Source organism: Sapajus apella, unplaced genomic scaffold (assembly GCF_009761245.1).
Source record: "Sapajus apella isolate SASKATOON/1434 unplaced genomic scaffold, GSC_monkey_1.0 scaffold63, whole genome shotgun sequence".
Classification (NCBI taxonomy): Eukaryota; Metazoa; Chordata; class Mammalia; order Primates; family Cebidae; genus Sapajus; species Sapajus apella.
Genome location: NW_022437003.1, coordinates 11,533,370 through 11,545,985, shown reverse-complemented (window position 1 = coordinate 11,545,985; position 12,616 = coordinate 11,533,370). Strand labels below are relative to the sequence as shown.

Here is a 12,616-nt window from a genome sequence, read left to right as displayed (position 1 = left end):
GTAGTGAGAAGAGCAGGGGAGATGCATTAGCTTTTTTTCATGGTGTCCTTGAAATGACAGGGATTTGAAAAAGACACTGTGATAAACCTTCATTTCTGATACAGAAAGACCTAGACACTTGGGGGAAAAAATTGTTTAAATCAGATTTTCATCAAATTTTTCAGGATTGGTTGCTGGACCCCCAAAATTCCCCAAATTTTAAGGTTGCTTACTAAAAGATGGTCACAGAGAAATACTTAGACATTTATTTAATTCCTGTCTCTTAACAAAGTTGATATGATTTTATGGAGAACCTGACTAATTGCATGATGTGGCAATAGGCAAAGAAAGAGTCTTCCTTTCCATACCCATCTCCCTAGGGTGGCTAACACTAGGGATGGGGACCACAAATAGTTCGTAATTTTTGCAGGTCTCCACAATCATATAATTGCCTCTTTCTCTTGCTCACCTCTCCTTTCTTCTCCGTGGGAAATGGTCTTGGAATTTTATCATTTGCCCTCCCCCTGGGACTGGCTGGGGGAATTAGAAATAATGAGCTTGAGAGGAGGCGATAACTGCTTCTAAGACAGAGGCTGGAAGGACAGAGGGGCAGCTTGCGCATCTGCTTTTTCGAGCAGAGATGTGATGCCTGCCAGCAGGTAGGGAACCTACATCATCACTTCCTGGCCCTGTGCAGGTTCTTTTCCTCTTGGGCCCTTATTACACTGAGACCAGATGCCAGTGATGGTGGCCCCTTTTCAGTGACTTGCCCTCAGCCCAAGGATTTCTTCAATAAAGTTCTATTTCACTGTAATGCACTAGTAAGAAAAATTAAAAATAAAACGTGGTAACTGAGGCTGATAGCAACAGACCAGTCATTTTCTTCAGCCAAATTGGGACTAATATAAAAATTACATGCTTTGCCTTTTAAAAAACATGCCTGTGGCCAGGCACAGTGGCTCATGCCTATAATCCCAGGACTTTGGGAGGCCAAGGCAAGTGGATCACGAGGTCAGGAGCTCGAGACCAACCTGGCCAACAAACTTAAATGCCGCCTCTATAAAAAACTAGCTAGGTGTGGTGGCGGATGCCTGTAATCCCAGCTACTCGGGAAGCTGAGGCAGGAGAATCACTTGATCCTGGGAGGCGGAGGTTGCAGTGAGCCAAGTTTGCACCACTGCACTCCAGCCTAGACAACAGAGTGAGACTCTGTCTCAAAAACAAAAGAAAAATGAACAAAAAACAACATGCCTGCCTGCCTTCCCCTTCAAAAAAAAAAAAAGATGCTAGCTAGCTATGTGGATGAATGGATGGATACATGCCTGGGAGGGAGGAGAAAAGGAAAAAAATACATTTGGGTTTAAGTTATATTCAAAGTAGAATCTGGGCCAGGCACAGTGGCTCTCTCCTGTAATCCCACCACTTTGGGAGGCCGAGGCAGGCAAATCATAAGGGTCAGGAGTTCGAGACCAGCCTCTCCAACATGGTGAAAACCCGTCTCTACTAAAAAACACAAAAATTAGCTAGGCGTGGTGGTGCACACCTGTAGTTCCAGCTACTCGGGAGGCTGAGACAGGAGAATCACTTGAACCCCGGAGGTGGAGATTGCAGTGAGCTGTGATCATGTCACTGCACTCCAGCGTGGGTGACAGAGTAAAGAAAATAGAATTTGGGCCTTAATGAAGTTACTCTTCCCCCCCCCTTTTTTTTTAATTGGTTGCACATATTATTGCTGCAATACACAATACAAATGCTACCACTCACTGCCCCCTACTCCTTCTATCAGCCCATTATTCCCAGAAAACCTGACTTTGGCTGCAGACTATTTTTGCAGCATTCAAGGAAGGGCCTCAGGTGCCAGATGCCCCAAGGACTACAGCCAGCACCAGGCCAAAGGTGCATCTTCTAAGCCCTTTGTGGTCAGCGGCATGAGCCCACGCACACAGAGCAGCATCCTGGTGGCCGTTAGTTAGTGCTGGGGTCTGTGCACCAACTACAACTGTCAGGGGCAGCAGCCAGCTGATCCTCACTCATTCCCTCTGAGCACTTGGTCACAGTGCGGTCTTCAATTGGAAAGGCGGTATCTAAGGCCCCACAATGTTCAGGCACAATAAACAATCACTGACCTGCAGTGTTTATGCTTACTTTGCAGTTCATCTAGACTCTGTCATAGATAGGATATTAGTAAAACCCAGGTCACAATTTCCAGGAAGAGAAATTTGAAAGTGAGGGCTTAACAACTTTTCTTACACCATGGGGCACTTAGAAAATAACACCTTGGGCTGGGCACAGTGGCTTATGCCTGTAATCCCAGCACTTTGGGAGGCCAGGAATGGTGGATCACTTGAGATCAGGAGTTCAAGACCAGCCTGGGCAATATGGCGAAACTCCACCTCTACTAAAAATACAAAATTTAGCTGGGTAAGGTGGCGCACACGTGTAATCCCAGCTACTCAGGAGGCTGAGGCAGGAGAATTACTTGAACCCAAGAGATGGAAGTTGCAGTAAGCCAAGATCATTGCACAACTGAACTCCAGCCTGGGCAACAGAGTGAGACTCCATCTAAAAAAAAGAAAAATGAAAAAAAGAAAATAATACTTTGTCCAGCCTCTTGGGGTAAACTCAACAAGTCCTGAGCAGCACAGACGGGATGCAGAATAGGAGTCTGCTTATCCAGAGTAAATATGGCAAACGTTGCATGTTTTTATGTATTTTAATTATAGCACAAAATCTCCCTGCACTCACATTGCGGAGAACACATTTTGGAGTCGGGATGACCGCTATTTTTGTTTACGGTGACCACAGCCCTAGCAGCCTGGGAAGCCTGTCGGTTCCCGCAACAGGCCCGCACTGGTGTCAGAATGTTGTCCTGCCCAAGAAAGCCAAGGGAGGGCTACATGCAGTTCAGGAAAGGGGTAGCCAGAGCCTGCTGAAACCCTGATCCCCAGAGCTTCCTGCCCTTGGCTGAGAGGGAGCTGCAGGCCTGCCTTGGCCCTGTCCAGGTGTGATAGTACCTGCCACTCTGGTATCTGCCAGCCATCTTCTAATTGTGGTCTGCCAGCATGGGAGCAAGTTGGAACATTCTCACATCAGACAAGGGTGTCTGGCAGCTGCCTGATGCAGAGTCGGAACTGCCAGGGTGGTTTGGATTCCATTGTGTTTGTTCTGTGGGCCTGAGTTGCAAGATTCTATCAGATCGTATCTTCTAGTAATAGAATTACACATAGTCTAGGGCTCGGAGGGAAAATGGCTTTTAAATAACATTGGTGGAACATCAATTGGCAGCATCCTAAAGAGAGCAACTGTGTTGCTCCAGGAGAAGTAAACCTGGTGACAGGAAGAGATAATAGAAATGTCAGCCTTATGTTACTGAAGTATTGGAAGGGTGTTCATGGATACGGCAAAATACATTAAATACATTATCCATCTTGCTTTTACTTGTTTCATCCCTCATTCCTGCAGCCCTTCATCATGGACCATCCGAAGGGCTGGTCCATAAATGTGCCTGTTTCTGTACTTACTCAGCTCCACCTTTGTTGAGTGACCTTCCCCTTGAACTTCTTGCAGAGGGCTGTCAGTAACGTTTGAGCTGACCTCTTCAGCCGGCAGATTCCCATCCCTGCATACCCCAGAATTTGCATACCATTTGCACGTACATTTTTGTATCTAAAACACAAGTGCAAACCCATCTTGCAGAAAGCACTCAATGTGACACACAGATGTGGACTCACAAATCCAAAATAAGAATCGTTGTAGAATGTCCCTGTCACCTGGTGGGAGTAGGACAGATAAAAAATCCACAACAGGTGCCCACAGCCAAACAGAAAGACAAGCTTATGGTAAAGACCAGGACTCAGCAATGTTATGAAGGCAGAGACTGTTTATTATCGATTCTTATAGGTGTATAAACAGTATTGTGAATATGCTTTAAAGTCCTAATCTTTAGATATTCTGTACTGAAATATACACAGATAAAATGATATAATGCCTGCGACTTGTTTCAAAGAAATCCACATGTGGATGTAGTCAAGAGTTGGCAATTGTTGAAGTTGGTGATAATACACCAAATTCATTATATTAGCCTCCTTCCTTCTATTGAAAATTTACATAATAAAAGGATTTTTTTTTTTTAGTTTTTTAAAAAATTAGAGCTTGGCCTAGAGGGTATGTAAGGGATAACAAAGCTCTCTCTTAGGATCTAGAAAGGTCCCAGTTCCAAGTCAGGAGACTTGGGTCCCCCCCACCCACCACCCGCCCCCACCCCTCACTCACTGTGTGTCCCATCCATTGCCTTGCCTTATTTTCCACACGTGCAAGTTCACAGACAAGACCAAGTGCCATGGTCGACCCCTCTGGCTAACTGGGTCTATCTCTCTCCCTCTCTGCAGCTCAGTCAAAGGCCCACAGTGGAAGAGCTTCGGGAAAGGAAGATCCTCATCCGCTTCAGTGACTATGTGGAGGTGGCTGACGCTCAGGACTATGACCGCAGGGCAGATAAGCCGTGGACCCGCCTCACCGCTGCCGACAAAGTAAGCCAAGGGGAGTGCTGGAGAGTGGGAGGCAGGGCCATCTGCTGGGTGTCTCACTGGGCTCACCACTGGGGACCCTACAGGGAGACCTGCAGCCAGGCCTCAGCTGCCGTCCCATACAGAGTGCTGGGACCCCAGTACCTTTCCCCAGTGGCCACAATCTGTGGAGAGGCCACTGAATTGGAGAAGACACAAGCCACATAATACTGTGCCCGCTTTACAGGAGGAGCAGCAGCAGCCTAGGAGGCTGTGCCCGAGAAAGAGAATAGCACTGGATAGGCATAGACAGGTGAAGGCACGAGGCTTCGGGCTCATCACAGACCTTCCGTATAGGGGACAGTGCTGCCAGCACCCAACAGGGGATGCACCAAACCAAAAGACAAAGTGGCCGCATAACCTCAGGAGAGCAATACTGCACAAATCAAAAAGACATGACAGGCCAGGCACAGTGGCACACGCCTGTAATCCCAGCAGTTTGGGAGGCCGAGGCAGGCTGATCATGAGGTCAGGAGTTTGAGAATAGCCTGACCAACATGGTGAAACCCCATCTCTACTAAAAAAAAAAAAAAAATAGCGAAGCATGGTGGAAGACACCTGTAATCTGAGCTACTCGGGAGGCTGAGGCAGGAGAATCGCTTAAACCCAGGAGACGGAGATTGTAGTGAGCCAAGATCATGCTACTGCACTCCAGCCTGGGTGACAGTGTGAGAGTCAATCTCAAAAAAAAAAAAAAAAAAGATGTCACAAAATATATCTCACTGCCCTTAACTGCCAATTTAGAAAACAAGAATAATCTGAGGTTGAGTTTGTTATTTAAGAAAAGCAGTGATGCCAATGAGAAATCATTTTCTCTGTCTGCTACATGAGGTATCAGAATAAAGCTCTGTTGGGTAATCCTCTTGATTCTACTCTAGTCGCCATGAGGAACTGGAGGGTTAAGTGCCTTTTTAAAAATGTAGCCTCGGCCAGGCGCAGTGGCTCACACCTATAATAGCATTTTGGGAGGCCAAGGTGGGTGGATCACTTGACGTCAGGACTTAGAGATCAGCCTGACCAACATAGTGAAACCCCATCTCTACTAAAAATACAAAATTAGCCAGGCGTGGTGGTGCAGGCCTGTAATCCCAGTTACTTGGGAGGTTGAGGCAGCAGAATTGTTTGAACCTGGGAGGTCGAGGTTGCAGTGATCCGAGATCACACCATTGCACTCCAGCCTGGGCGACAAGAACGAGACTCTGTCTATAAAAAAAAAAAAACGTAGTCTGGAATAATGATTCTACCCAATGTGTAGGTGACAATAGAAACTGTGGAGTGTGTCAGGGCCTTCTGCTCAACAGTCTGGCCTTCACTCTGTCCATTTCAGGGACCAGGAGTTTTCTTGTACCATACAGCAGCAAGTCATCTACAGCCCAGGCTGGCTGCATTATCACCAACCCTTGGTCCAGGAATTGTAAGAAACATGTACGCAGGCACATTGCTGCACTCTGATGGGACTGGGTGGGAATGAAATGGCCAGAAGCAGATAGCCTTCTCCCAGAGACGATCTCAGGTGGGTCAACCCATAGACATGATGTGTGGAAGACCATGCCCTCCTCTGTAAACACAGCATTCACAGCTTCCCTGCAAGGGAATTTGTGGGAGCAACCCAAGAACTGGCACTGCCATGTCCCAGACAGACAAACCCAGCTCCCCGGGAGTGTGTCTTCTAAATATGAACAGAGGAAAGGGCTTTCACTCTTGTCCTCTCCAGACCACACTCTCACTACGGTATGCTTGCAAGGATAAGGGTATTAGCAAGTGTGCAAGGAAACCACAGCCATCTCTACTTGCAGCCTCGTAGAATTCTGAGTAGCTCTTGGGTGGAAAACATATCCAGTTTCTCAATGGCTGTTGGGGACAGAAGACAGAAAGCATGGGGTGCTCCCCCTGCCCCTGTCGCCCCAGCACCCAAAGCAGCTACCCAGGCACTTAAACCTAAGCGAGCCTTCTTTTCCTGGGGAAGGCCATTCTGATCCTACATGAAGACTTTTCTATCCTCAAACTCCTGAGGCCTTGATATTCCCATCAAAGCAAGGATCAGCCATAGACAGAGCTATGCAAGAGGGCACGTGTTTGCAATTTCTACCCCCGAGGAAGGAGTGAGGTTGTCTGCAGCCTTAGCTGCCTTCTCTATCAGCCCCTCCTCCTCCCCTGCTCCCTCGTGACCTCTCTTTGCTGACTGATTCCAGGCCCTGCCACCCTGGACAGTATTGTAAGGATGGGGTGATTCAGGATCATCTCCGAACATGCAAGGTTATTGAAAAAATATCTCCCATGGTGAAATACATCAGTGAAGAGTCAGAGAAGTTGTAAAAGAACAAAAGCAAAGGGTTAGTAGGGAACTGGCCATCACCTGTACCCCTAATTTGGTTGGAGAATTTGATCTACACCTTCTGGAAGTCTCCACCTCGAGGCATCACTGTGCCTTTGCTGACCTTTGTTTATTTAGAGAAGATAAGAAGTTTTACTTTTACTGTGTTCTTGGGCCCCCAGGAGTGTGGGGTAGGTGTACACCACCGTTGATCCCTCAATGCCACAGCTCTGTGAAAAGAGGAAGAAAAATACCTTGAGCAATAGTCTGTCATCATTTCCAATTTAGATTTAGGGAAGGAGGGGAATCTTTGTTCTAAAGGACATCTCAGGTGATTTTTCTTCCTCCCATTAAGGAATTCATCTTAAACTTGTTTGTCTTTGTGCAAGAAGAAAATTATGCTGTTAGGAACGAAATGAAAGGGGAGTTCCTTTCTGTCTCTCTCCCACGCACACTGATGGGCCTCTCTTGATTCCAGGCTGCCATCCGAAAGGAGCTCAATGAATTCAAAAGCACTGAGATGGAAGTTCATGAGTTGAGTAGACACTTAACAAGGTTAGTACTGAGGGTTTTCTTTTTCCTTTTTTTCCCGTCAAATTGTAATATCTATCTTCAAATGAAGCTCTCCCACTTGTGGGTCACAAGTGGGTTGGTGGGTGCCGTGACAGGGAAGATAATAGGAAGGCTGGCATGCAGTTCCACTTGAGGTTACTGAAACGAGGAAGAGGAACACAGATGGCCCAAACTAAAAGCAGCTTTCTCCAAAGTCTGAGTTTCACTCATTTAAACTAAAGGTCTGATAAGCACCAGACTACCAACGACCTCAAGGTGGGTTTTCACGAAAACTTAGGTCAAGGAGAAAAGATTGTTGCCAATTTGCAAACAGGCAGCAGAAACCTGAACAAAACATGAAGTCCACGTGGGACTTCCAAAGTGGACCGCTTCTGTTATTCCCTGACATTCTCCCTGACAGTCCAGAATGATGATGATATTTGGGGAAGCTGAGGCACAGAGTAATTAAGAGGTTTATAGAAAGTCACATGGCTAGTTAGCAACAGAGCCATTGACTTAATTCTTTCTTTTGAGGGGAACATTTAGAAAAATAAGGTGTAGCGAGTATTTAGTCTAGAGACTCAAAGACACGGATTGGGTTCTGCACCTTGCTGCTGGATCCAGGCTGATGAGAGGGGCTGGAGGCTGCCAGGGCTGCTATTTCAAAACCAGGTGCATGTTCAGTGGCACTCCTGTGGGATGATGGTGGGAAGCTTGTACCTCCCTCTCAGTCAAGAAACTCCCTGAGGATGGAGATTGGACTGTTGAATCCCACACCTTTGGCAGCCCCTTGGTCTTGATTTAATTATTTGTTTCCTTAGGTTTCACCGACCTTAACAGTCAAATTCCTCTTGAGTGCTATGCTGTCTTCAAAACATAAATTTATAAGAACCGTAAGTGCTGGTATTTATTCACTTCCCCATTACGATGTAAATCTTCTGAACTGCCTTTTTTAAAAAAGAAGAAGAAAAATCAAGGAAACACAATCAGGATTTTATGTGTGAAAACATGAAAGTGATGGCTCGGGGGTCCGAGCTGCTGGTCCCACTTCTGACACCAAAATGCATCCCAAACCCCGGCAGTGCCAAGGGCATTGGCAGGGCCCTGACTGAAGACTTTCCGGCAGGTGGAACAGTTCTTGTCCTCTCCAACCAGGCCCAACAGGCACTGCCTTCATGAAGTCTCCAGCAAACCTCTTCCTCACAAGTGTCTGTCACCTGAGTCCAAAGAAAGCTGAAAGTGTGGGTTTGTTTTATGGCGGGGGGCGGGGAGTACTGTGCAAAGCTAATGATCTGGTTGGACTTCTACAATTGGCCAAATGTACTGGCTCCAGACATGACATCTGGCTTGGGGGCCCTTTGGAGCTGACACCAAGAGGGAGGGAGCACTTCTCAGTTGCCCCTGTGTTTTCCCTCCAGCCACCACCCACACAGTGAACAAAAGGGAAGGGCCCATTTCTGGGGGAGCCTGGCTGCCTCCTGGCAACGAAGGCTGGCACTGAGCATCTATCCTGCCCCCTCTGCCTGAGCTGAGCTGCCTTTCAGGAAGCTCTGGTTTAGATGGGGAAAGTTGTCATCTGCTCAATTCAAATAATCAACCCATCTGTGTTCAGAGTCCAATTTCATGAGTGGTCCACGCACACACACAGCCATTGCTAAGGTACTCCTGTGCTGTTTATAAGTCTGAGTGGGAGGACCCTGTTGAACCCTGTGGGATCAGAAACTGCTTGGCTGACATTTATTTTCTTTGTGTGCCTCAGAGCTGGTGAGTATGTGACTTGGGAGTTCATAGCTTCTGTGTATAGGACCAGTGCATGCAGGCCAGAAACCATTCCTGTAGGACTGGCTTTCCAGCCACCAAGGGACTGGTACTCCAGAACCACTCCATGGCCTTTTTTTGGTGGGGAGAGGGCTGAAGAGTTTCTGTGAAGGAGCCCCAGAGTTGGGCATGTGCCAGAATCAGGCCGACACCAGCCACACCTGCCCACAGTGCCCTTTTCTGCTCCAATTGGTCCAGAGAGCTCCTCCTTCTCCTCATGATGCTAGCGAGCATGACTGCAGGTGTGTCTCTGACTGGGACATCCAGGGTTGGGTGTGCAGTGAGGCCAGGACCCTCCTAGACCCTAACAAGCATCCTAACGAGGCCCACTGCAGCTTTCATTTTTCTTCCTAACAGAGCAGGCCCTGAGTCACAGAGCTCTCTTGCCTTCTGGGGTGACTCCATAGTTACCCCAGTCTTTCTAAGTGGTGGCTTGCTCTCCACCACACATGTCCAGGATTTAGAAAGATGCCAGCTTGGCCTTTCCAAAAAGTTAACCAGTCTTCCCACCACAAACCCTGTGGGAGCAGGTTACTCTTAGGATGCACACCCGTCAATGAGGCCATTGCATTTTTGCAGGCATGAACGGCTCCCATGTAGGCACTAACCCAGGAGCCGGACAGCTGCTGGAAGAGTTCCAGACAGCTCTTTGGGCAGTGCCTCCAGCTGCAGCTTTGCCTTGCCGCCTGGAGCCAGCACGCCTCTGCCTGACCCAAGGAGGATGCCATCACTAGATCTCTTATTTTTCTTTTTTCTTTTTTTTTTACTGTTGAATCTGAATAGTTCCTGCTGTGGGGAGAGGTATTGTTCAGGGAAAATGTGATCGGGATTTTATTGTGACTGTAAACAGTCTTCCCGAAAGACTTACTGACGTTTGAATGTGCAAATGGTATGACGAAAGATGTAGGGCTCTTTCGTTGAATTTCTCCACGGCGGGCAGGTAGGCACGTGTTCTAGGTAGAGGTGCCTGCCGGCCACGCTTTGAGTCTGAACTTCCTCTAACTGCAGCTGGACTCCCTGGCATGACGGTCCTCCCTGGCCAGGAGCGAGTCCTAAGGAAACTCATTCCATTGACTGCACTCCTCCCATGATAGGCCCAGCCCATGGCTTCTCTGCTGGCCTTGGTTCTTGGCCCTTTAGATTCCCTGGGGATATAAGGCCCAAGTGGCTCTCCCTGCGGCCAGCCAGCAAGCAGCCCAGGGTTTCCGCCCAAAGTGCCCTCATGTTGCAGTCCACTTTGTGCATGGAAGAAATTGAACTCAATTTCTACTGCTCTTCCTGCAGGGCCTGTTTTCCAGACATCACTTGCTCAGACTGAGGGGTGCACCTCCCCTGCCATTTCAAGCCCATTGTAAGTGGCTCTTACACAGGCTCAGCAACCTCTGTGGCCTGCAGGATGGGCCCTCTGCTCTTTCCTTACGGAAAACCTTAAGGTCTTTCTAGAGACCTATTCAAATTTTTTTATTTTCTACGATGTCATGACAACTGCAGCAATTTGTGTTACTCTCCAGGAGGACAATTTGACATTAAGGGAAAAAATTAAAAGGTATACTAGACGACTTCAAATGCATCTCTTTTTTGAAAGAGCTGCAGTTGGCAAGTCTAAGTTAATTTTGTGTGTATAAATTCCCAGTTGAGCATTTTTTTTCCATGTGGATTAGACATTGCGTGACCCTGCCCCCAATCAATGACTGAAGAGACCGCCATCAGCCTACTAGCTTTTTTAAATGGCTGATATATTCATCTCCAAAGGCCCTTAAAGCCCTGTAGAACTTCTAAAACTTTAGCCTTTATGTCAGATTAGAGAAACCAAACAACATGACGGTAAATGTGATGAAAAGCTCTGAGTTTATTTTTCTCCCGCTTCTGAACATGTATTTATTTGCCGAATGAAAATCGTGATGTGTTGCTTCGATGAATGGAATTTCAGGCTCTCCCTGTGCACAGCTGGTGGGCAAAGGTCACCTTAAATGACTTTTTCTCCCTATTTGTCTGTTAATCCCCAGACCAGTTGCATTTTCCAGTTGCTTCCTGGGTGTCTGTACATAGTTTGTCTTTGTATAGGAGTGAGTGTGGTGACCGTCAATACCCTGATCTCCCAGGTTCTAATTTAACAGATGACGACTGTATGAGGAAAACAATGTAAATAGAGAATACAAATTAAACTGGATCTCTGTGGCCTAGGTTTTGTACATACAGAAACTGCATGGTATTTAAATTATTGTTTGTCTCTGATGATGTATGCAGTTTCTTTAAAAACAAACCAAAAAAAGTCTAAAAAAAAAAAAAAAAAAAAAACACAAAAACCCTTGACTCTCTGTGTGTTTTATCAACCAGCAGCAGAAACCACCACCAATGCTTGGACTGGGAAAGGAAGGTTGGGGGAATGGGACAGGTCAGCTCGTCTGCAAAATCTATAGAAAGAGTGAGTGGACACACAGGGCAACCGCGTGTCTCTGGTATTATTGGGGGAAGGAAGTATTGTAGCACATACATTAACTTTCTAGAAGACGTTTGTGTACTTTCTTTCTCAGCCTTTTTATAAGAATATCTAAAATGTCAACTGTCCTTTGAACGATCTGGGAATAATGAACATTAACTTGTTGTGAAATCACTCAGGGTCATCTCTGAGTATCAGGGATCAGATAGCCTTATAGCAGCAATGCCTTGCGGGGCCTTTGGACTGTCACTGCCCCTAAGCAAAAGCCCCAGGCAACTTTGTTGAGTGCTTATCTCTATTCTATCACCGTTTTTTGTTTGTTTTGTTTTGTTTGAGACAGAGTCTCACTCTGTCACCCAGGCTGGGGTGCATTTGGTATGATCTCCGCTCATTACAACCTCCACCGCCTCCTGGGTTCAAGAGATTCTCCTGCCTCAGCCTCCCAAGTATTGGGACTACAAGTGTACACCATCGCACCTGGCGTTTTTTTTTTTTTTTTTTTTTTTTTGTATTTTTAGTACAAACGGGATTTCACTATGCTGTCCAGGCTGGTCTCAAACTCCTGACCTCAGGTGATCCACACACCTCGGCCTCCCAAAGTGCTGAGATTACAAGTATGAGCCCCAGTGCCTGACTTCCATCTCCGTTCTTGAGAAGCCTGAGTATCTAATCTATAAAGCAAAGAACTTCATTGCATAACGTTCCAGTTACTAACTTGTCGCTTTGAAAGCTTTCAGCAGAAGCAGAGGGGCTGCATTTCAGGTGGGTGAGGTAGCTGGGTAGCATCTCCTTGGTCCAGCAGTGCAGAAAAGCTATTCTGGTTGAAAAATACTCCAGGTCCAGACAGGTTCACAGCTAAATTCTACCAGATATACAAAGAGCACTGGTTCCATTCCTTCTGAAACCATGTCAAACAATATAAAAAGAGGGAATCCTCCCTAATTCATT

The 12,616-nt window shown here is 46.8% G+C and overlaps 1 protein-coding gene across 14 annotated transcripts in view; it reads left to right on the top strand.

Moving 5' to 3' along the window:
• Positions 1–11,526, top strand: part of PHACTR1 (phosphatase and actin regulator 1) — a 586,592-nt gene extending 575,066 nt beyond the window's left edge. For all 14 annotated transcript variants that reach the window (XM_032247691.1, XM_032247688.1, XM_032247689.1 and 11 more), the window contains 3 exons: positions 4,368–4,508; positions 7,337–7,413; positions 8,232–11,526. In XM_032247691.1, coding sequence (XP_032103582.1) covers positions 4,368–4,508; positions 7,337–7,413; positions 8,232–8,247 — 234 coding nt within the window. In that variant the 3' untranslated portion in view covers positions 8,248–11,526. The remainder of the gene's footprint in view (positions 1–4,367; positions 4,509–7,336; positions 7,414–8,231) is intronic.
• Positions 11,527–12,616: the final 1,090 nt, after the last annotated feature.